Below are 25,464 nucleotides of genomic sequence, written 5' to 3'. Positions count from 1 at the left end.
TACCAGATCCAGAAGAACTATTTGATACACAAAAGGGATTTAGCCTGGAGAAACATTGAGAACCTCTGTCGTTGCATAGAAATAATGCTCAGGATTGTGGCGTCAAAGGTTCTATTGTCTCATTTATCAATAGTAAATGGATAAATCGTGTTGCACAGTTTGAGAAAAATGTTGCTTCCTGGTGTGTGTAGGGGATAGGTATTGTTAAAATAAAAACATCATGACTTCACCAGTATTTTTTGGCCATTATGTGGACAATCTGGCTTGTTCCCACAAAATGGCTGCTGGTTTTCTGCGGTCACTGTTTGATTTGTAGTTATAGACTGTAAATTAAGAATGGACATACTACGGGCTAACTGAAGCTCTTTCATGCTAGCTGTTGGCTCCATTATTTAGAATAAAGCAAAAAGAAATATGGTGAAAGGGAAAAAAAAACTTAGGGCGAACATGTGGAGGCAACAATGGCTTTAAGACGGGTAAAAGAGTTTCAGTAGAAAGTTCATTAGCGCAGTGGTGGATCGCGGAACTGTTTTTCGTGGGTTGCCAGCCTTTCCCAGGAAACCTTTTTTTCATATTTTAGAGGCAGTACTTGATTAATGATTGATTTGTGGCCTTTGTAATTCATTGAATGACATTTATGCATAATTTTTTAGGGGTTTTATTTATTTATAGAGGCATATTTGAGATGCTACTTTGTATTTTCTTATTGTAAGAGATGTGTGATCATTTCAAACACTTCAAAGACAGACTCAGTTTGATTTATTTTGGAGAATTATCTTTTTAAATAGGTTTATGACGTTTTAACTGTGTAAATAAACAAGTTTGACAGTAAGATTGTTTTTCTTTACAACATGTTCGTCCATTTTTACATTATATTTTACAACTCTAAGTCGTATTTGGGTCGCGGGTTGTCATCCCAGGGTGATTGTGGGTCTCAATGCCGTACCAGTTGAGAACCACTGCATTAAAGGAAGCAAGAAACTTCTGAAGCTGCTTCCATTTTCTTAGGGCTTCAGGAAGAATCGGCTACAATTAGTCCATTCTTAATTCTTAAGACGAAAGAATTGATTTTCCACGCATTTGTTTTTTAATAGTTTCCTCCCTTAATATCTTAGTTTTCATGTCAGAGTATAAAAATGACAAAACTTTCCTTATACAATGCTTATTTTAGCATTGCTTCGCAAAACCGTCTCCCATGGCCATTCATTCACAAATATTGACTTATTTTATATCCACGTGTCCTGCGAAGGGTCACCGAGATGAGGCTATAATTCCAACAAGGTATTTTTCCTTCTGGGAAAAATAAGATCGGAAATGTGCTGCACACTGGTTTTCTCAAAATTGGGTTTTTGCTCCACTCATGCAACAAACTCACAACTTTAGTAGCTCCTACGGACTCCAAACTGTACAGTCTTGGATTTAAATGGACTAGACAAAGTTTAAAAATGTTAAAACTATGTATGTTCTACTCCCTGCTAGTTCCAGCCATGTCCTAATGTGTAGAATGAGCTCAGACCTGTTCACCACAACTTTTACTCAAAAAGGTGTTAATTCGGGTCCGAAGTACCGTCATGCACGAGCCTAATATAGAAATTGCAGTTACACATAAGACCTGAGGTGGCAGTAGTGAGTGCAAAACTTCCATCTAGTCCCTTTAACAATATTTTGAAGTTTGTTTTCAGAGGGATTTTTTTTATCTCTAATTCCTAGCCTGATTTATTCAGTTTTGTATAAAAAATAAATAAAAAAGGCAGCATTTGAGTTTCTTCACTCATAACTAGCTTATTCAAAAACCAAACAAGATCCAAAATCCCCAAAAGATCTTTTTTACAAATATGCCAATAAAATAAAGCCATCACTTAAAGCCACACCGCGCAAGATTTCACCCAGTAAACAACATTGAAATAGAAGCATTTAGTTTATGATAGATGTTTTCACCATTGAAAAATACCTCAAACAAACATGTGCTTTTGCGCTGTGCGGCTCGCCTCTGCTAAGACATGACTATAATTGAACCGGGAGAGGGTACGTCTCCAGCTCGTTTCCATGGAGATGTCGACTAAAGTCAGCAGAATTGAGAGTTAAACAGGTTAGGCCATGATCCAGATCCATCCTTTGATTATCCACTGCAAAAATCGCATTTTCTGTCGGGCTGGTCATTGAGAGCAAATGTTACGCAGTGTGCCTTTAAAATCTGGGTCGATCCATCATTTAGATTCCGGCCATAAAATGCCTTATTTTTATATGAAAACATAAAATTACAGAAAACTTTCAATCAATACATTATCTTCTCATATTTATATCAGTAACGTTCAGCAAACGTCTTGAAATTATTTTTTTCCCCTGTTCACCTGCAGCGCCTCGCCTTACTTCACCGTCTCTGTCCAGAACTCCAACAAAACCGTCCTAATTTAGACACATGTGTCCCTAAAGCAACGCCTCCACAGTCACGCACCGCCATTCAAACTGGGTCACTTTTAGTTTCTCATCATTCCTACTCGGAGTCTTTCTCACCCATCGACCTAAAGCCACGCGCTTCCAATTCTGTTTGATCAAAATGGCACTTTGAAAAAACCGAGCCCCAATTTACGCCGGACCCGGTCTTCCACTCGACATGCCCAGAGCCTTTGTGGGAGAGTAGCAGCGCGGACAGTAGCCACGCCGTAATGATGCCGCTCAGCGCAGTCAGCAGCTCTTGTTAGTCACTTCACACAAATCCAAATCTCTAATCACCTCTTTCTCTCTCTTTGTCCCATCTGTGTGTGTCTTTGCAGATCGAAAGCTGCTACATGACGTTAAACCTCAAAGTGAGTCCTTCTCTCTTTCATCTCTCACCCCCTCTACCCCCCTCCTGCACGAGCCCCCGCTAAGGAGCACATAGTCGGGGGGGATTTTTTTTTGTTTTTTTTAAATTGAACGGTACCTGCATAGGGGAACTCTGTCAGCGCGCTAGTTAGGACGAGATGATCAAGATGACTCGGAGGGGAAATGTCTTTTTGAAGTGTTCTACTGTACAGAGGTGCAATTAAGGCGGCCGTTCTCAACCAGGGGTGCGGGGACTTCTGGGCTACCAAGAAACGCAGCGATGTGACACTTGGATTATGAAGTTATTCAGTGTTTTCTAATCTTTTTTGTTGTTGTTGAAGCGACAATGTTGAAGCAGATAGACAACTCAGTTTTTATATGCATTCTGAGGTTTCATTTTGATTACACTTGCATGAAGGGCTGCACAATTTTGACAAAAACAAATAGATTTGTCTGACAGGTATTGCAATTTTGGTATTTTATGTATAGCCTGTTTTATTTTTCATGCAATTGAGCATCGAGCCGCAAATAAACCTCTAAAACTTCTGTTAAACGTCACGGTGCTTAGTTACTACAGTTCCGCTTCATGCAGCAGCAAGATACAAATCTGCAAGAGGCATTTTATGGAGTTGTCAGAAAAAACATGCTTAGTTTTATTCATACTCTAGTAAATGTAGCGCTCTCATACTCTTTCTCCCTCCCTGTTCAGCTGCATGAATGCATTCTCCGAATCACAAGCTGTAAAACGCTGCTTATTTCATGAAAATCCGCCTCATATTTACGTCACAAACCTGCTTGATGCTACACACACATACGGCAATCAGCTTTTTTTGACCACCCCAAACCCGCTCCGTGAACAAATGACGATTCTGTGACACAACTCAGCCCACTGGTTGTGAAACACTTGTGAGAATAGTTTGCAGTTTTGCAGGAGATGCACGTGGAGTTTGTTTTCCACGACTGCAGCGCACACAAACATGATTGTCCTACAGCTCGGTCGTTCTGATTGGCGAAAATGTCTATCACGGAACTCAACGCCATGAGGTCAGGTAATCGCAGGAGCTAAAACCCTTTCGATAAAGGTTCAGCGTACAGCTCTACTTGCATGTGTTCAAAATGATAGTTATTGTAATATTGGCATTAGCGATATGGCAGGAAGACACACATGATGCAAACTCATTGAGGCCTTCTGAGATTGACACAATTTCTTTGTAACTGAGCCTAAAACAGAGATGTCCAACTATAGCAGCTCTCCAGACCTTTCTTGGTCACTCGCCAAAGGATTTCTACACATTTCGGATGCATTGGGGCGGGCCATATCGTATCGCATATCGTTATTGCAATAGAATTTTTTGATATACTTGTAATTTTTTGTATCGTTGTGGACACGATATAATTCATGTTCCGCTCGGCTCCATCAGAGCAGCAGAAACACTGACTGTAGAACACGGGGACAGGTGCTTCAAAAGTAAAATGAAATGAAGGATGTAAGCTGCTTGAGTAGATCATATTTACAAGGAAATGAACATGCCGTAAAAAAAAGAAGAAGAAGAGAATTAGGCGTAAGGCTGGAATTTGGAAGTCATTTGTCCATTGCCAATTATGTCATGAAATATATCGTTATCGTGCTATTTCTTTTTTATATCATGATTTATAATACGGCTCTTCACAATGCAAGTCGAACGCTCCATTGACTTGAATGGGATTTTCCAACGTTCTACTGGTCATTGTTTTCTGAGAGAGGACCTCTGAACAAAATAATGACCGCTGCCAATGGCAAAGGTGTTCGTGCTTGTAAAACAGGTCTTTCATATCACTCCGCATGTAGTAGTCGAGGACACTATCTCTGTCCCCGTCCCTGCGAGAGAAGTCGGGGGAATCGCTTGTGAAGTTAACGGGAGTCCGACTTTCAACTTACCCATAGATTCACCACCATTCCTCCTCTCCAATTGCACCTTCAACTAAGTAGCTAGGCTAGCAATAAGTAGCTAGCCTTGCTGCAACTGGCCTAGCCACACTGCCTGGAATCACAGCAAACGTTGCCAAGCAAACTCTTGGGAGCTATTTGCCGCATAAATCATTAAATAAACGTTTCGGCCTTCGTAAACGTGTATGAAGTTTATTTTGTGTGTGTTCAGTACTATCAGTTCTATACACGATCCCTTACATAGATTGTTGTAGTTGTTCAAACAAGGTAAAGTATAGGGACACAACTGAAGCCAATGCCTTTCATTTTGTGGACATGTTTTGGCTACGAACTCTCCAGGATGAGCTCCTCCGGAGTCGCATTGTTTCACAAGTGTCTTTGAAGCAGAAGTAGCTCTCTGATGGTTTTGTTCTGTAAAAGTAGCTCACAGGATTAAAACAGGTTCCATTTTTGCGTTGTTATGGTCCTGATCTAGTACTATTGAAGTCCTGCTTTGAAACACATTCAGTAAAAGCTTTGAAGCACTTTCAGTAAAAGCATCAATGAATTACTATTTTGTTTGAATGTAAAATGTTGAAATGGTTCAGTTGAATATCGCAATAAAATTGCTGATGCAAATTTCAAGACAACAATTACTTGTTTTTGGTCAAATTGTTTAGTGTCATTGCCAATCCTTCTTGATGGAATCCATTCCACATTAGTTTCACTGATAATATTTGTGGAATACTTACAAAGTTTTGGAATTCAAGCAGAGCGAATGATTGAAAGTGCTATGAGGAACAACTTAAGCATCTTCTGCCGAACCTCTATGCAGGCTATTATTATTATTATGAGAAAAGTACCACACTGCGCTTTCCTACTGCATGTTCACACTAAACATATAGGTATTTAAGGCCGAGGATCTTTAGGTGGAGGTAGATGGTTCAAGCATTTTGTAGAAGATCAAGTTAAATGGGCTAAACCAACGTAAACGAAAGCTGTTCCTGTCACATTTCATTTCCATCCCTCTTCATCACCCTGTCAGCTAACGTCCCGTGCGCCATATTGCATGTTTTTGCCGCGCTTTACTTTAAGTGGTGCAGCGCTCAGCACTTCGGAAAGAAATGCCATCTGATCCTAGATGAATGGCTCAAAAAGTGCTCGGATTAAGACAGTTTGTGCTGATTTTGAGTGGGTTTGGACCAAGATCGGCAATGGAACATGCATTCATCCGCTTTAAATGAGAGAAATGTACATGCGCGTCAAAGTTAAAGGGAAATTTCAGGATTTTTGACATAGGGCCTCATTTCCTAGTTATCCAGAGTGTTGCTGATTTCTGGAGAGATTTTTTTGGTAATTCAAGCGGTCCTTATATTTGAAGAGATTTGTGGCGCTAGGCTAATGCAAGGCTAGCGCATTTCTACGATATCAGCTAGCCTGCATTAAAAACAGTCTGACCCACTCAACAGTGCATCTGAGGCAAATCACTTATGACGCCAGACTAACCATATACATTTCTGTGTCAATTTTAACCATTTTGCATGTAAAATACCTTATCTTTGATTAGCATCAGCTTCGTGGTTGTATAAGCAACGCAGCGGTGGAGTGATCGGCGAGAAAATAGTCCCTCAAAATGCGATTATTAATGTGATGCAAGGTCAGTTATATTCCAAAAATTATCCTATCGACACAAACATTTATATGCACTGCAAAAAGCACCCTACTAAAAAAAAATCTTAAAACAAGACAATTCTGCCAATGGGGTAAGCATTTTTCTTGCTAAGAATTCTTATTTCTAGAATATTTTTCCAATCATAAAACAAGAAAGAAACACTAAATTTAAGCAAATAAATAGCTAGAATTAAGCAAAATGTCCTCAGAAAATGGAATAATTTAAGGAAAACATTCTTATTTAGTGACAAAATTGTGGGGTATTTTACTTAAAGCAGTACTAAGTAACGTGTTTACCTTAATAAATCCTTTCCGTAGTCCCTGTGGGGGTAATACAAGTGTTTATGGGATGATTGGTGGGTCTTTCATTTCCCCCTGGTGTCTCTGGCCAGAAAACCATGTTTGTAACTTGACTGCCACCGGTCCGGAGCAACCAATACACACTAATGGGATCACGAAGAAGAAGCTAACATGCTAAAGGGCAAAGCTAACTGCGGGCAGACGTCACTTTAAACAGTATTTACAGCCAAATTTGAGTGAAAAAAAATATTTCCATTGTATAATTGGATGCACAATATCCCTCTCTCCTTTCGCCTTTTCTGTCAGCGTCGTATTTGCTCTCCAAGACAATTAATAAGTTAAAAAATCGTAACTTGCTACTACACCTGCAGTTGCGCTTATGGCCTCTAGGGGGAAGAGTTACTTAGTACTGCTTTAAATGTTGCTTGATTTAAGTAAAATGTTCTAAATTATACCAATTTTTGAGCAAAATGTTCTTTATAAATACTAATATTTAAGGAAAATATTACCCACGCCCGGGGACCCATGTCCATGATGTGGAGCCAGGCTGATGGTCAGAATCACCTGGCTGGAGGATTCACCTATTGCACATGTTTTTAGTGGGAAACGTACGCTTGTCTAATGCTGAAGAAGATTCAAAAAGTTTTTCTTTCTTGTTACAAGAAAAATGTAGCCTGGCTAACACCAGACTAAAATCACAAGTGATATTTAGTCTGGGGACCACCAATTCATTTTCTCGTAGGAGAGGTGTGGTTTACGAGCGTCCATAGTGGTTTATTGGGCGATACGAAAAAAAAAAAAAAAAAGTCTCATGCGTCTGCACGTAGCCCCAGCCAATCATATCATCGTATGAGATGACGTATGACGTACCCGCTGTAAACTTTTGAGCTAAATTATTTAGAACAAGGTCTAAAGCTTGATCAAAAAATACCATCGTGTCTGCTGCTGTCATGTTGGATCCGTAAATAAACTTTTTTTTTAATTATCCGTAAATAAACTACAAGCTTCCGTATATCGAATAGCGCGTCATCGTCTTGCCGTCCCTCCTCGCTCTGTGATTGGTTCCCAAATCCACCGGAGATTTGGCCATGGTCCCCAGGCTGTTGTGCAGTTCGAAATAATTCGAGAGCACACAGCAGCCTGGTGTTAGCCAGGTTAAGAAAAATGTGCATTTTTTTAGCAAATATATCGGAACAAGAAATGGCTAGATTTTATTTCCTAAAATAAGATTTTTTTTCTCAAGAAAACTTTGCAAGACATTATTACTTTTTAGGGAATAAATAAGAACTTATTTCTTACAGTAAGACATTTTTTACTTGCTTAGAATCCACTTTTTGCAGTGTGGTTAGTCTGGCGTTATGAGTGATTTGCCTCAGGTGCACTGTGGAGGGGGTCAGACTGTTTTTAATGCAGTGTAGCTGATACCATAGACATGCGCTAACCTAGCACAAGCCTAGCGCCACGAAACTCTTCAAATATAAGAACTGCATGAATTACAAAAAAAAAATATCTCCAGAAATCAGCAACACTGGATAACTAGGAAATGAGGCCCTATGTCAAAAATCCTGAAATATCCCTTTAATGGTCAGAAAAATAAGAAAGAAAGTCCAAATCTGCTCCAAATCCCAGTATTTCAAGCGTCGCTCAAGCCGCAGTTGCCGTCCACCGAAAAGCAGAGAGGTGTTTGTTCAGCCGGCGAACACGCTGGTGGTTAGAATAGACTGTCACTGCCAAAGCAATCCGGAAATGTGTGAAAACTTTGTTGACATAAGTAAATTTGCCCCGATTTGAGTAAATAATCTCAGGAAATCTGTTCATGAGGCTAAGCTTTGTACGCTTTAATGAAGGAAAAACCTCAGCAACAATCTTATTCCCAGTAAACTAAGATTTGTTTAATCTAATTTTGAGAGCAATGATCAAAAATCAGCTTTTCAAATCAGGGGCACATTGACTTATTTCAAGAGTTGGAGTGTGTCTGCCAGGCTCAGCTCACTCACCTGCAAACGGAACAAGAAGAGAGACTGTGCCAGCCAAAAGTTTAGAAGCGCTTTTCGATGGCTGTTCTTTCAAAACGATTCACATTGTGGATTCTCACTAAAGACTTCCATTTATGAATGAACACATAGAATGATGTTTTCAATAAAAAATGAACATCAAGGAGAAGATATCATGAAAGACTGTTGGAAGGAGGAGCTGATCAGTGCAGGACACCACGCTCTGAGACAGGGGGCGGTACACCGTTTCAGAGGAGACTGAAGGCACCACCTGCGGCTTCCCCGACCTCCAAAGACATCCTGGTCCGGCTGGCGCTCAGGAGGACTAACCCAACGCCTGAACGCAATTTCACTTTGCAATTGTACAAAGAGAATAATGATAAATTCTCATTCCCATTCATGCTTCATTATATCGACAGCAGAAATGGCTTTGACTTCACAGACTGTTGAAAACCATTTCAGCTGACAACCTAATGAGGCTCATTGAGAAAATGCCAAGACTAAAGGATGTGATGGACGTTCATGCTCTTTAAGGTGAACGGTTCGAACAAGGATCTCAATTGTACAGAGGCGATTTCAGGCAATTTGACCCAGAACTCCCACGAACGAACACAAGAATCAGCCCAACAATGGAGCAGGTCACACCAGTGGAAGCTTTTTGCACGAAAGTCAAAGCTAACTGCACTAAAAAGTAATTTATTAGTTGTGGCCCAAGATTTTATTCACAAACTTTTCCATAAAAGTGCCTTTTATCGATCGCGTCTTCGATATTGTGAGCTATCTGGATGACATTATTAAAAATATTATATGTTATATTAAAAAGAGCCAGTCTTTTGAACGGAAATGAACGGATCGCAAAGACTCGGCTCCCTAAAGAGCCCTGATATTGAGTTGTTTCACCCTTCTTTGTTTCCTACATAATCCCACGTGTTCATTCATAGTTTAATGCCTTCAATGGGAATCACGCAATGTAAATAGTGTTGAAAATAAATGAAAGCCAACACATTAAAAGTGTTTCCAAACTTTTGACCCATGCTGTATGTTATTTGTATGAGCAGGTCAGCAGACTCCTGGAGATGGAAAAGACTCACTGGTCCAAACTTATGACCCCCACAGTATGAGACGGGTACAGTCACTTAAGTGAGGCCGGACTCTCCGATTAAAGCTAGCAGTAGTAGTTGTAGCAGTGTAAGAAATCCTAAGCCGTTGCAGCAGCAGTTCACTTCACCTTTACGCACCTCATTTAACCCAGAATCACTCATTTCTCATTGGCCCAGTTTCCCTGACAGGCGCGAGGCCAAAGCTGGGCCGCTCTGAGACGTATTGGCTGTGACAGGTGAACATGTGCTGCGTTTGTGGAGGATTAATCGCTCTTAATTGTTGCAAATGAGCTAATCGGGCCACTTCAGCGCTTCGTCGTCTCTGCGGCCCGCGGCGCCTTTCAATCAGGCGCTGGAGTTAGCCTTGTAGCTGCTGCTGCTGCTGTAGCCGTCACACGTCAGCGGGAAAGCTGTGATTAGACGGACAGATTAGTTAAATGGTCTTGATAAAACTTCATAGAACTTGGTATGGTAATGGAATAATCACATGTACAGTAGTTGTTGCCAATCAGTAAATCAGATCACTCGACTGCTCTGCAGATCTGTGGCCAGATGTCAGTGTGGGAACTGTGATCAAACTAACATGTACCGGTGGTTAATGATCGTGTCAACACTTCATAAAAGTAGCTGCAAAAGCTAAGTAGATTGTAATTGTCTAAACCCATGGTTCCTAAATTGTAGTACGCATACCCCCGGGTACGGGGGTGTTCTCAATCTGATAGAAATCGACCTGTTAAAGTGCATATGACACATTAGGCACAATTTTTGCTACACAATTGTATTTAACACATTGAGTGCAGCGCTGTTTTGGGGATTTAGCTGTTGAGTGCCAACTATCCAGACTTTTCATGATATTTGTAGCACCGCAGCATACAGTATTCTATGTTATAGCTATGGACACATGCTATGGCTCGTTTTAAAGGTGAGACACTAAGCTCTCCGTAGGGGAAAACAGTTTGATTCTATATATGTGCCTTAATTCCTGAGAAATCATAAGCTAAACAGAGGCAGGTTTCAAAATCACAGATTTTTTTTCTAGAAACTGAGATATTGCGTTTTTTATGAAATACTCTCCTTTCTGATTAACTCCTCCCTCCTCCTCTCTGCTCTCTGGACAGACACTAATGTTAGGGGAAATATCTCAGTTTCTAGTACATTTTCAAGAACAACATTGTTGACACGTTTTGAAACACCGTGTGTTGCTGCAGATCGATCGCTCATTATCGCGTGTGCATTTAAACAGCCGGGTTCTCGGATTGAAGACTTAAACAGGATGTTTCTCAGCCATCCATGGATCGATTTTAACCATTTCAAAACTCAGAGAAATGTTAAAATCTCAACTGTTTCACTCACAGAGTGAGAGAGAAGTGTCTGCTTTACAGCTTCACAACACCACGCCCTCTCGGACAAAAAAAAAAGAAGAAAAGAAAAGCAGTAATATATATGAAATTTCCAGATCGTCCACGAATCAAAAAGCTAATAATAAGCTAAAAATAAAAAGCTGAAGCAAATCAAAAAGCCTATAGGCCTGTGTAACGGCTGATTTGAAAGCCAAGACCTAGCTTCTTCCTTGTTTTTTTTTATCACGTTTTGATTGCATTTTCCCCACATTTTTGTCGTATTTTCATTCCTTTTTGTAGCGTTTTGGCACCATTTCGTTTTTTGTTTTGTTTTAGTGTAATGTAAATGTGATCAAGCCACCAAAACCCAACCAAAAAGGACGTAAACGTGACAATCCTAACGAGAAAGAAGCTTAATGAGTTTTGACGGTCTTAGCTTTCTAATGAGGCGTTAAAGGCATAGGCTGTGAGCTCCAGTCGAGAAGCTTTTAGATTTGGGTAAAGCTGAACTGGAGAAAATGCACTGGGTTGAGAGTTTTTTCCACCCTTTTTTGCTGTTTCCTACATAATCCCATGTGTCCATTCATAGTTTAATGCCTACCATGAGAATCACGCAATGTAAACAGTGTTTGTAAAGAAAAGCCAAAACATGAAAAAGCTACTGTATGCATAATTTGGGGAAAATAGATTGTCCGGACAAATCTCATTTATTTATTCACTCCAGGGTATTCTGAAACTGCTAAATAACCATTGCAATAAACTGTCAAGCTGGTTAATAGGACTTCACCCCGTGTTCAAAATAGTCCAAAATCACTTCTGGTTTAAATCGGTCTTGCCTTGACTGCTGTCCGCTCGCCTCTCCGCGTGCTCTCCCATCCCCTTCGCCGTCAGAGTTTTGGTGATTTGACATAGACGACTGGCTCGAAGGCACTTAGGCTAATCGGGCATTTTGCTAGCAGCTTGAGCGTGAGATGTAACCGTTTAAGGCGACTGTTCCCATCGCCCTCTTCTCCTCTCGGTGCCGACGCGTGATGCTACGTACAGAGGCATAAGACAGATGGCGCCGGCTTATTTTTAGCGCTCCCCATAATTCTTGTTTCATTCTCACCGTCTCCGTAACACGCTGTAACTCTTGCCTCCGTTTGCCCTTCAAAGACTCCGTAATAGAGACGTGCTGCTTTTATGCCTTACAGCTGTTACGCGCTGTGCCGTTTTACTGTCAACCCTGAAAACTTTTTTTTCACATCGGAGTGGTTAAGTGAAAGCGTGTTTGCGAAAGAAAATTAACCCCGAAGTGACGAAAGGTAATGCGGGCAATGGCCTCGCAAGTGAAATTTGATGGCATAATCTTTTAAGCCAGTCTTCAGGTCAGAACGGCAATTCCCTCTTCTGAGCTTTTGATATTGTGATGCAATTCATCAAAAACATACGTGGACTTGCTTTTATCCATGCAGGTTTGACTAATTATGACTTTTTACATACAGTAGCAGCTGTTTGAAGTTCAACACTTTCCAGCGCTTTTCTCGTCTTCGTGCCTACACTGTAGTCATATTCATTTTGTAATAAAACCCGTAACAAGTCCTTTGGTGAGGGCCTGTGTCGCTGCCGCACTGCACTGAGGAGGAAGTGATGGCGTTCGAGGGAGGACGGATCTTAAAGCAGTACTAAGTAACTCTTGCCCCTAGAGGCCAGAAGCGCAACTGCAGGTGTGACAGCATGTTGCGTTTTTTAAACTTATTAATTGTCTGTGAGAGTAAATACTACGCTGACAGAAAAGACAAAGGGAGAGAGGGTTACTGTACATCCAAATACACAATGGAGATCATTTTTCTCCCCTCAGCTTGGCTGTAAATACTGTTTAAGTGGCGTTAGCCCACAGTTAGCTTTGCCTGTTAGCTTCTTTTTCGTGATTCTATTAGTGTGTATTGGTGGTTACAACCCGGCGGCAGGAAAGTTGCAATTGTGGTTTTCTGGCCAGAGACACCATGGGGAGATGAAAAAAACCCAATCATCCCATTAGCACTTGTATTACCCCCAGAGGGTTACGAAAAAGGTAAACAAGTTACTTAGTATTGCTTTAAAAGGCACATTTTAAAGTGAAACCTGGCTAACTCTTTTAGAAGTTGTTGTATGTATGTAGCATTTGAAACCAGCAAGGGATGTGTCAAAACTGGGGTTGCAAAAGAGTGGGAAATTCCAGAAATTGTTTGCTTTGAGAATTTAAAAAAAATGTAAAAATTGTCAAAATGCTTAAAGGTACATAATGGTGAAAAAACAAACAAACTAAAAAGCAAAAAGATTCGTTATACTAATTATATTAGTGCGTACAGTATTTCACCTTTTAGTGACCCAGCAGCCGTATGAGTAGTTAGCATAGCGCCTTTACTTTCCATCACGATGGCTCCAGGGTCAATTGTTTTTAGAGTTTCTGGTAGGTTCTCACAGCTGATGGACCCTCTCACCAGAAAACCTACAAAACAATTGATCCTGTAGATCCTGGTGATGCTGCATCCATACAACCATTAGGTCACATAAAGTAAAATGTGGATAATGCACCTTTAAATACACGTGATATGTTTGCTTTTTTGTTGAATAAACAATTGGTGAACTCTTAGTTACCCGTTAATTATGTTTTTGCATTAAACAGAATAGACCTAAAATATAGACCTAAGACAATATAATATTATAATACTGCACACACTTATATGCAAGTTGGACACAAACATGGAACAAGTTTATTCCATTCAAAAGCTCTTCTTTGTGGTGGCCATAACCTAAAATACTGTCCTCTTCAAACCCTGGTGTCAGGTGGCAGAGATGAATTCTTTGAGAGTTTTCAACAACAACAAAAAACTTTCAGTTTATATCTGTCTGTAAAGAAGCACGTTGTGTTAATTCCCATATATTTCCTTTCGTTCTCATTATTTTATGTAGATAAATTCCTGGAATTTTCCAACCCCAGTCAATACTGCTCCTAAATTCAAATATCTCATGGGATTGCGTCATTTAATGGCGGATTTCAATGACGTGACATTGAAATATCCAGTTCCACCAGATGTAATGAACATGCAGAGAATTTAAATTGAGTTAGGGCAGGGAAGGAAGAGAGTTCAGCTTCAGGTCGAATATAGATCAATTATATTCACATATTTGCCCTCTTTTCATTGTTAACTCAAGTCATCGTTTCGTTTAATTCTAGACCTCGTTTCGGCCCATTTTGAAGTCCAGGTTTAGTCCTGTTATAGAGCAAGATTTCTTTGGTGGTGCTTGGTGTGAAGATTTGGGAGCCACTGGCAAGATTCGCTTTAATCACACATCAAGCATTTCATATAATTGAGCACTTTTCTCTCTGCTCACTCTCCGCTCTCTTCTCAACCTTTTTCACTTTTGTCCTTCACCAATATGTCTCTGTTATTGGTTTATCAAGCCACAGCATGAAGTAGTGCTTAGCTGTACGTCTCTCTTCTAATCCTTGTATCTTGGTCTTCGCAGGCATGGACAGCTCCAACGACGTGGCTCTCTACTCCGGTCTGGGCGCGGGGATCATTGCGGTCGCCATCTTGGTTGTGGCCGTGATGTTGTACAGAAAAAATCACAGCGAATACGGAGTGGACGTCATCGACTCTTCGGCGCTCAGCGGAGGATTCCAGTCGTTCAACTTCAAAACGACCAGACAAGGTAAGACACTGTCAAATCCGGATGCCTGCGAGTGAACAGTGCGATCTGGATGCCCTCGGACACAAAGGAGTGAAATGTAATTGCAATTGTAGCTTTTGCTGCCTCTTGGTCAGGACTACCTTGAAAAAAAGGTTTTAATCACAGTGGGACTGTCCTGGGATTTGTTGTTCCCTTGCCTGGCCAGTCGTCCACTCCTGCTTTTTGTACCTGGTCAAAGGCAGGACCGCGTGGAACTCTGCTAACATCAAATCTCGCAAAGTTTTATATCAATCCAATCACAGACTGCATTGTCACAGCAGGAACCAAAGGAACCACTAGTCAATTCTTAAGTACATTTCCTTAAATGTACTTAAGAATGTACCTGCGTAGATGTTGATGCCTCATCTTCCCTAAGAGAATTTTCTTCTTGTTGCCGTCCATCAAAACAATTTTCTATGTCATATTTGGCCCTGATGAAGACCCGGTGGTCAAAACATGTTGGCCATCTAAATAAAGGCCTATTAAGTACTTCCTCGTGCTGTCCATTTTTGGTTGGAGAGCCTGAGTTTGCTGTTTTTTACTATTAGCATCCCTTTCCCAAGAGCACCTCTACACACTTTTGGAATACATTTGGACACCTAGAGCTATCAGTCATATTGCGGTTTCCACACATTTTGCACATTGACGTACTTTGAATTCTCCAAAGTTTAAAAACTGAACCAAGTTGCTCATGACTCCTGGTATTGTTAAGTTTTTTTTTTGCAAAAACAACAAGAAGGACCTTTCACATCTGTGTCCGCTCTTCGGTCAAGGCCATAAAACCACTAACTTCCTTGTTCACAAAACACGCTGCTTGCACCATACCCGGCTTTTCTCTGATTGGTTGATACGCTTGTCAATCACGCCCATTGGGCATTCGAAGAAATCATTACTGATTCCTGATACACGTCTATGTAAAGAACAGGAAAAGCGTGTCTTATGGCTGGACAGGTGATGAATGAAGATGAACATGAAGAGAGAGAACTGTTTGGAGCAAAACTAATCCATGTAAGATAGAGTGTCTGATGTGCTTTTGAAATCCAATGCTTCATTATTACACATCCTTTCCACAATATTGCCATATACAGTATAGTGCCTGACCTAAAGAGTCCCCACAAGAAAAGGTCACACACTCTCATATTTGGTTGGACCGCCTTTAGCATTCGCATTGGCATTCTTTCATTAAGCTTCTGCAATGTCAGACGATCCAGTGTCGCGTTAATTTCTCATAAAGATCTTGTATTGATGATGGGAGAGTGTGACCACTGCACAAAGCCTTCACCAGCACATCTTGAACATTCCCAAAGGGGGGAGATCTGGATTCTGTGCTCCTGCTTCATGCTCCTTCTTTCACCATGTGAGCCCCATCAACCCTGGCATCGTCATCTTGGAACATGCCCGACGCCGTAGAAGAAGAAGAAACCCATCGATGGAATAACCTGGTCATTCAGGATGTTCAGGCTGATCTCCTTCTCTGGCGACGGACTGCAGCAACCCCAGATCAGAACATTTGGTTAAATCCCGGTGGACTGGCTTGTACTACTGAGACCAACAACAATATGTAAAAAATCACTTAAGCCTATTAGAGTCAAATTACCTGTCCGGGAACTTATCTCCGACTTCCACCAAACGTGATGTGACAAAGTGTAGAAGTGTGGTTGAAGGTAATGGAGGCCTGTCGTGCCGTGACACAGACGCAGGAGGAGGTTGGCAGCTGTACAGAAGTGATTAGTTCCCGCTCTCGCACTCGGCTGAGCTCTGGGACTGTGCATATGGGGAGTTTGATTGACAGGCGCTGACGTACCATCATCTTCATGCCTCTCAGTGCAACGAATCAAAGCTTCATTAGACACACCTCATCTGCTGTCACAATACGTACAGAGTCACTAAATACAGTTTTAGAAGTAGTATGGAGCTACCTGTTCCTAATATGAAGTGCCGCTTAATATCTAAACATAACGCTAAATCAATCCAAACCCTACCCTTACCCAGTTTGACAAATAAACGTGTACTGAATATTATAAGCAGCAACACATAATACAAAAGTCACCATGGTACACCAGCGTATTCACGGCAACTCCTTCCTAAACAACCCCCACTGGGACTAAATGTTGACAATTTAAGGAGTCTGAAAAGCAGCTCTGTTTGTCCATTGACATTTGAATAGACAATAACTCACAATTACAACGTGGGGAGATGGTAAAAACATGAAACTTGCTGTGGAGAGCGCGGTCTCAGCTTGGCAGTTACTGTGGTCAAACAGCGTGCTGCAAAATAAGTTGTAGAAGAGCAAAGTTGTACATAATATGTTTTTTTAAAGCAGTTGCAAACCGTATAATACCACAGCGATCCTTAAAAGTTTAAATGCGAAATAGTGAGAAGTTTGTGCTTTTCGTGCAGAGTTGTGGAACTCACACACACACCGAACTTAAAACCATATCTGAATTTAAAATGTTCACCTCTCGGCTCTTGGCTGAAAAGGAACCAGAACCTTATCCATTTGTAAATATAGCCCTGAGATTGTGTGTGTGTGTATGAATGAATGATTTGTATTGTGTATATAGGTTTCTTTATAGAAAGAACTTGAAAATGTTCTACCAAATGTAATTTTAATGTAGTGTAGAAAGGCTCAACCAGGGCCTGGAGTTGAAAATTAGCCCTAGTTTTATACTCTTTTTTTGCACAGCATCAGCTAGAAACATGTTTTGTACTAGGGCTGTGCAATTAATGGAAATTTGATTACAATTTCAATTATTACACTAAACGATTACAAAACTAGCATTATCGGAAAAAAAACAAAACTTTTTCTTGTTGTTTTTTTGCAAAGCAGACTTTCATTATTTTCTGGCGCTGGGATTATTTTCCCTTCGCATTTCACGTGCCATGGCTCATGCTTTTGCCTGACATAAAGACAAACAGCTCTGTGTGATGATGTCATCAGGCGTGAGGGCTGGCCAGCAGGGGGCAGGTGTGAAACAGAGACCTCTCCTTAATCGAGGCATACTTGAAATCATTTGTACTTTTATAACTGTTCAGAAAACAGAAAATATTCAGCAGTTTTTTTTATTAATAAATATATATATAAAATAAAGACTTTTTTTTAAAGGCAATAATCGTGATTTCAGCTATGACTAAAATAATCGTGATTATTATTTTTTCAATAATCGAGCAGCCCTATTTTGTTAGCCAGGCATCCAGACTAATCTCCGATGTTTATTAATTAATAAACAGGAGACTAGTCTGGCGACCCTGTCGTAGAAAAGCTACTGCTTGAGGCGGGACTAATGTGGGACAACCGAAGCGCATAGCAGCCAATGAGAACATAGCGGATGTGACGACAGAAACAGCGACAAGAAAGTTGTATCATTCGGACATTAACAATGGCGCTCCTGCCACACGGAGTTCAGTAAATGACTTCTGTCGTTTATGTCAGAAAAACTTAAGAATACAAGCATACCGGAGCATTACGTGAAGTGGTTGCTTGTGTTGAAAAACTACAAAACAAAGGCGCAACAACGTGACGCCCGTTCAGGGAGCTGCTCTGATTGGTCGGTCGGCTCCATATCGCTGCGTCACTTCCTTTGAAAGCGCGCAATGGAGTGTTGCCAGACCCTCTTCTGTAAAGAAGCGGAGTCTGGTTGGCGACACTACTATTTTGTACTATGTTGAATTGCAATGTCCCTGTTAAATAGATAAATAAAATAAAAAGGAATCAAATGAGACATGCAAAATTAACAGCTTTGAGTAATCCTTTTCACTCTGAATGTTTCATCTTTTACTGCTGAAGCATTCCCATCATTGTGTCATAGACTGAAGACAAAACTAGTGAGTGATGCAACATCATACATAACAAATTCCAAAGTTAAAAGTCCAGTCGCTCAAAGTGAAAGCTTGTTTTCACTATTTTATAATCCCTCATTCCCACGCCTGCCTGCAGAGGGTGCTCCATCCCGTTTTGTAATCCTTTCCAGCCGTCTTTCTCTTCTTCAGTCTTTCTTTCTTTCTTCATTGTTTTTTCATGCACGGTGGTGCAGCGGTTAGCGCTCGTGCTTCACAGCTAGAAGGTCCCAGGTTCGATACCCACCAGGACGGGGCCTTCCTGTGTGGAGTTTGCATGTTCTCCCCGTGTCTGTGTAGCCTGGCTATCGCTAGATAAAATATCACAAGTGATATTTAGTCTGGGGACCACCAATTCATTTTCTCATAGGAGAGGTGTGGTTTACGATCATACATAGCAGTTTATTGGGCGCTTCAAATGTCTCTCATATGCGTCTGCACGTAGCCATAGCCAATCGTATCATCGTATCCAATAATGTATAACATACCCGCTGTCAACTTTTATTTAGAACACGGTCTAAAGCTTGATCGACAGATGGTATTGCATCTGTCATGTTGGATCCATAATTGGTGATTGGTCCCCAAATCCATGTGAGGATTTCGGCCATGGTCCCCAGACTGCTGTGGAGTTCAAAAGGATCCGATCACACAGCAGCATGGGGACTCTCAGGCTAATGTCTGTGTAGGTTTCCTCCGGGTACTCCGGTTTCCCCTACCATTAAAAATATATACAATAGGCCAGGATGAGTGCGAGTGTGTTTGAGAGTGCTATTGGGGGACAACGAATGGAAATTAGCCTAAGACTACAATCCGGCGTGGCATGTTTATATGTATGTATGATCATTAACATGCACTGTCCCAACCCAATAAACCAATAAATTAAAGAAACAAACAAACAATGTGATGATTAAAGTTTGTTTTATATTTGAATGCCTGTGAATGTCCTCAACATGAGAGTGAAAACATACATACACAGCGGCCCGACACCACCTCAGAACGGTCACATTCTTATCACATGTTTATTTACAACCCCGTCCCACCCCGAATGCACAGGAAGCATCTGCCTCCCCTCACCTCCAGTATTTCACTCCCTCCGCGCTTCTCCCCGCTTTGACGCGCGCCGGTGACCACAAGGCCGAGCCGCAGACCCCCCCCTGACAGGAGCCGCGGCGTTGTGATGGATGCTGTTGGTTTGCATGGGGGCACCTCCCAATCTGACTAGGATTTATACCTCCATAATCGGGCCAAGGGTGCCGTCCTGTCCACTGTGACAAACACGGCGCGCAGTGTTATTGTAGAGCCCAACGCTATCCATCGCATCGACACCTCTCGCACGGACCCCGCACCCCGACTGACTGTCAGCCCCGCCTGATCACACGGGCCCTGGCACTGACGGATGAGAGCGAGCATCCATCCTGATACTGTTGGGGGCAGTGATGGTGTGCGGCTTATGTAAAAGTGCCCGTTATTCATGACCTGCCACTGACATAATGACTTGTGAAAGTAAACCTGGCAACTCATACTTAGGGCTGGGTACTGTTACACTTTCTTAGACACCGATACCTGAATGATGCTTTTTTCCGATACCTATACCAAAATATTTGTCATCTAGAACCAGGGAACAGAACAATAATGTTGATTTGTTCCGTAAAAGACGGTTTCTTTTAAACTTGTATCATTTATCTCAGCTGAAGCAACCGAGTCACTTCCTTTAACTCTGAAAGGTCGAAGGGTGTTTTGAGATCATTCCTCTAACACCATATTTCAAAGCACCCTTTTTTCTCTAAACAGTTTTGGTCTGTCTGCCTTCTTAGGTTCATATGGATGTAATAAAAGTGATATTTTCCAAAATATACAGGAAAAATATAGGAGGAAATCATTTCAGACTTTGAGATCTGTTGATAAAGAGAAAAAAATGAATGTATATGTAAAAAATGACAAAGGTCTCTAGTTTAATTGTCTCATAGTAGTAGTTCATTTAGATGTCACTTGCTTCTGACTCGACTCAATACATTTTGTCATTATATCAAAGTATAAGAAAATGGCACTTGTCCCATTGGCAGTTTTAGTCATTAGTCATCAAACGAAAAGAGTGAAAACCACTCAAAAACAAGAACAATATTCTCCAAGTGCTCAATATTTAGTTTTTGTACTGAACTTAAATGAATATAGTTACATTAATATACATGCATTTCAAATGACATCATGTATAGCTCCGGCCGCCATTTTGAATACCGAAGTAGAATTATGCAGTTATGTTAATTATGCACTACAACATGTACTAATATGTCTACTCGGGATGAAAATGAAAGACAACTGATTAACAGTGACATTTTTATGCAATCATAATCATTGCTCAAGTAGATAACATTTAAAACACGGCCCCAGAGATGCACGTTTATGTGATGTAACCAGCAAATGTGGCACAGGCGTAGCAGCTCTGTCTGTCGAGCTACAGCAGGATTTACTAAAGATCTGCTTCAGACTAAATGAACGCATCAAAGAGGAAACAGAAAACCTTTCTCTGTGATTTTTATAGTTTGTCATGTCAACAGAGTCTCAGTCTGAGTCTGTGTTCAAGCTGCTCAAGACAGTAGCATGCTACTGGCTAGCAACTGTCAACCATTGACAGTTGATTCAGTCAGTTGATGTCAATGGCTTCAACATGTGTGGCTCACATCTATGAACGCTCAGGAAATACTACAGTAACAGCTCTGACCTCCGTCACATGTTGTGTCCAAGGTTTGGAGTTTGGTTCAGGGCTTTCTCTTTGAGAGGTCAGAGCTGATCTGTTGAAGCTAAATGCTGACCGGTAGAACACAGCATAGAGTTGCACCTGTAAATTACTGATTTGAATATTTGTTAAAAAAAAAAAAACTTGTTAAAATAGTATTTGTACATGAAAAGTTACCATCATTTCTATTTACAAGTGTTCAAATCTCTTTTTGCAGCTTTTACCTTCACAATAACCTCTATACTTCTATTCAAAGTACATTTGTTCCATGTTTTAACAACCCAAACAAATGGGCATTTCTATCATGCAACCTCCACCACATCAGCAGCAAAGTCAGTGGCGCTGTGTCCTCACACCGTTATGTAAATACTCCTGATACTCCTCTCATTGTTACTCTATACTGTTCCTGTCTTGGAGCTGCACACTGTAGATGGGTTTGGCCTTGCTGCGCCCGCTCCACTCCACTCCCCTCCCCTCTCTCCCCCCACCCCCCCTCTGACGTTTCTGGGTTAGCACAAGTGATGGCTATTGTGGTGACCTGCTATCCATCGTCACCAAACGCCCTGACAAGCACCTCTGGGACACCCGCACCCACCGCCCTTCGCTAACCCCCCTTGCACCACCGAGTCCCGGCCCCTTAAAAACTGCAGAGGATCAGGAGCCAAACCAAGGTCTAGTCACATCCAGCGGGTCATCAATCCTGGTTTAAATAGGGCACTTCTCACCACAGTCTGCCCCGGGTCGGAAAGCCATCACTGCTGCCCCTCTACATCAGACAGGACGGTCCATAGGCGAGCCACAGATGGGGAAAAGAAATTGAGATATCACATTTTAACTTTTCCTGTAGATTATTGATGTAAACATAAGAAGAAGAAAAATGCAGCGCAGGTTTACATTAATGTAATCTGTGGTGTTTTTAGTGCAAAAATGACCAAAATGTTTTATTTGTGGTGATAATTCATGGAGGTGTAGGCGTAAGATTTTGGTTTATTTTGATGCCTTGTTAGATACAAAGTTTTTCTTTTGGAGTTGGATGTGTGAACGGAAAAACAATAATTCCCCTGCTGTTTCGGATTCATCGCTCAATGAGAAGTTAGAGTTAGATCAGTAAGTCCTTTAAAACGTTCCAAAATGTTCAGCCATATAACATACTTAAATCCAATTAAACCAACATAATTAAGAGTAAGTGACCCTTTAGACAAGCTTGTAAGTATCCAAGAATTCATGAAGGTTTCTCCACGGAGACGGAAGAGACGGTTCCTACATTAGAAGTCCCAGACGTGCAGCTCGGGTTTGTTATCTGCTCATGTTTTTCTCCATGCTCTGTGAAACTGACCGGGTAGTCACAGGTCCTGTAGCTGAAAATGAGCTCCATCGCGCTGGGGGCTGCTGCCACTCAAGTCATGCTCTCAGACAGTTCTCCGTGTGAAAGTGACGCAAAAGTGTCTGTTCTGCTGCTGTACAAACAGCAGAACACACCTCTGTCCCATAAATATCACAGTCAGTCCCAGACAGTCAGCCATTCCGCCCCATTCATGGTGATGGTCCCGGGTTTTTTGTGAAAAAAATATGGCGCACCTTGGTTAAAAGTATACCCAGAAAAAAAAGTCTGGCGGTGCAAAGTCTACATTGGAATCCATGCAGGGGGCGGTATTGCAGCAATGTCTGTTGGACTTGAAGACCGTAGATATCATATAATAAAGGCTACATGTCTCGTACATGCTGCTGGCCAATGGAGGTCGACGCCTGCACACGGCGGCCATCTTGCCACAGGGAGCTCACTCATAACATTGTGTTTTATGGTGCATGTACTCTTTAAATAACCATAACTTGCTCAATTTTCTACCGATTTTTTACAACCGTTTGGTTTGTTATTAACGTCAGAGATGTAGTTATGACACTGCATATATATATTAAAAAAAAAAAAAATCTACTATTTCATCATGTTCCAGCATTCAGAATTTAATTTATCTACGTTAATAACCAAACTGTTTCCGTCAAGATTTCAGCGAGATAAGAGGATTTGTGTTCGTACCTTACTTACCACAGAGCTCACCAGAAAGCTTCCCTGTGGTAGCCTGATAAACCACACCCACTTCTTTCTGTGCGAAAGAAGCTGTGTCTGGCCATACACGGTAAACAAGCTGCTGAATGGTGGCTAAGGCCAAGCCGAACCAATCGCAACCATCACAGAGAAATGTTGTTAGTTCTATTAACATTAACATTGGCCAAAACTAATCATGGATGAAGTAGTCGAGTATTTTGCCTCTGCGTTCTCATTTTTGATTCAGTTCATATTTTGTGAATTGGACTACAGCTGTCGTCACGTCCGCTAATTGCTGATTGACAATCTGTGTGTGTTAGGCCCGTCCGTTCAAACTGTTCCAGATGCTCCGTGACCAATTCCCTGCGTGGGATGTACAGGGGATAGTATGGCAGAGCCAGGCAAAGTGAGTCCACCTTAAGAAATCTAGCCTTTATTATATGATATCTATGATGAAGACCAAAGACAAGTGCTTTCCTCGACCATCTGACCTCAGCGGGTGGGCTTGAGTGTGACAGACTGTGACAATTTGCTGAATGTCTCTCTCTGCTCGTCACCCCCTTTCATCCGGTAATGTCTTAGAAAATGAAGATTGCGGGTAGAACAAATTCCAAACTTTCAGATTTGACCATTTGAGATATGTCATTACCTGAGCTTAGACGAGTTGATGTGTAACTGCCTGGTCTTTGTGCGTGCGCTCAGTCACGTAAAAAGGCCAAAGATGTTGTTAGCACAAGCCTCTCCTCCTCTCCTCTATACAGGCACGCATCAACTTTCAGTGGACCTGTTTGTTTTAAAGCATAGCCATTGTCAGTGGTCATTCTTTCAATAGGTATATGATGACAAATGGATGGGGTTAGCATTCTGGTCAACATTCACAGTGATGAGGTCATGTGTCTATGTGGGTTTCCCTTTTGTCACTCATTAAGTGAAACCATACACTGAAGCCAGAGCTCAGACCCTAAACATTTTCCATCCATCCATCCATCCATCCGTCCATCCATCCGTCCGTCCATCCGTCCGTCCATCCGTCCGTCCGTCCATCCATCCATCCATCCATCCATCCATCCATCCATCCATCCATCCATCCATTTTCTTCCTCTTTTCCGTTGTCGGGTCGCAGGGTCCAGCCGTTGGACCTGCCCAAATTACATTGCACCGGCCCGTTATGGCCCCTCCTGCAGGTGGTGGGTCTACAGAAGGACTTCATGGTTCATGCTTCATGGTTCTAACCGGGCCTGTTGGTCTCTCATAGGGGGCTTCTGAACCGCTCTTTGTCTGACCCGTCACCTAGGACCTGTTTGCCATGGGAGACCCTACCAGGGGCACGAAGTCCCCAACATCAGAGCCCCCAGGATCATTCGGGGCTCAAACTCCTCCACCACGTCAAGGTGGTGGTTCCAGGAGGGGAACTGAAACAATTTAGACAACAAAGTTCAGTACTCAACATTGACTCTCATTTGCCTCAATAATTGCTTTGGTAACAGTGCCTACCTTCTCTACATCAGAAAATACGGTAAAATGCAGGGCGATGGCTTATCTCTGCTTCAGTCCTCACCCCAAAAGGAAGGTAACATTTAACTGGCTTGTCCATAAACAACATAATTGCTCACGTACTTCTGGGAGGCAACTAAACAGGAATCGCGTCACTCGCAATTATAACGTCTTCTTCACCTCCGGCAAAATTATGGTAAGATGCAGCGTTTTTAATATCACGGTTAATTATCGTAGATGAGGTGGTTTTAATATCATGGTTTGTAATTAGTTCATGACAAATTTATGCCAAACATGCTTTTCAGGCCCCACGAAGACCAATTAAGCTTTTTTATTTCAACCGAGAAATCACAAGTGCATGTTTATGGAGGACCGTGGCTGCCAAAACTATAAATATATACATAAATAAATAAATAAATAAATAAATTTAAAAAAGATAAAATTTGCAAAGAAATGCGTGCAATTATGAGAATAAGTGCATTTATTTCTGTATTTATTTATTTATATATTTATTTATTTCTGTATTTATTTATTTATTTACAT

The 25,464-nt window shown here is 41.4% G+C and overlaps 1 protein-coding gene across 2 annotated transcripts in view; it reads left to right on the top strand.

The window, feature by feature from the left end:
• unc5db (unc-5 netrin receptor Db) overlaps positions 1-25,464 on the top strand; it is a 591,396-nt gene that overhangs the window by 438,117 nt on the left and 127,815 nt on the right. Inside the window, exons 8-9 of one of the 2 annotated variants that reach the window (XM_079567275.1) lie at positions 2,775-2,807; positions 14,609-14,794. In XM_079567275.1, the coding sequence (XP_079423401.1) occupies positions 2,775-2,807; positions 14,609-14,794 (219 nt within the window). The remainder of the gene's footprint in view (positions 1-2,774; positions 2,808-14,608; positions 14,795-25,464) is intronic. The other variant, XM_079567276.1, reaches the window with a different exon arrangement.

This window comes from Gobius niger, assembly GCF_951799975.1.
Source record: "Gobius niger genome assembly, chromosome: 1".
In the NCBI taxonomy this organism is placed as follows: Eukaryota; Metazoa; Chordata; class Actinopteri; order Gobiiformes; family Gobiidae; genus Gobius; species Gobius niger.
This window is presented reverse-complemented; position numbering and strand designations above follow the sequence as displayed.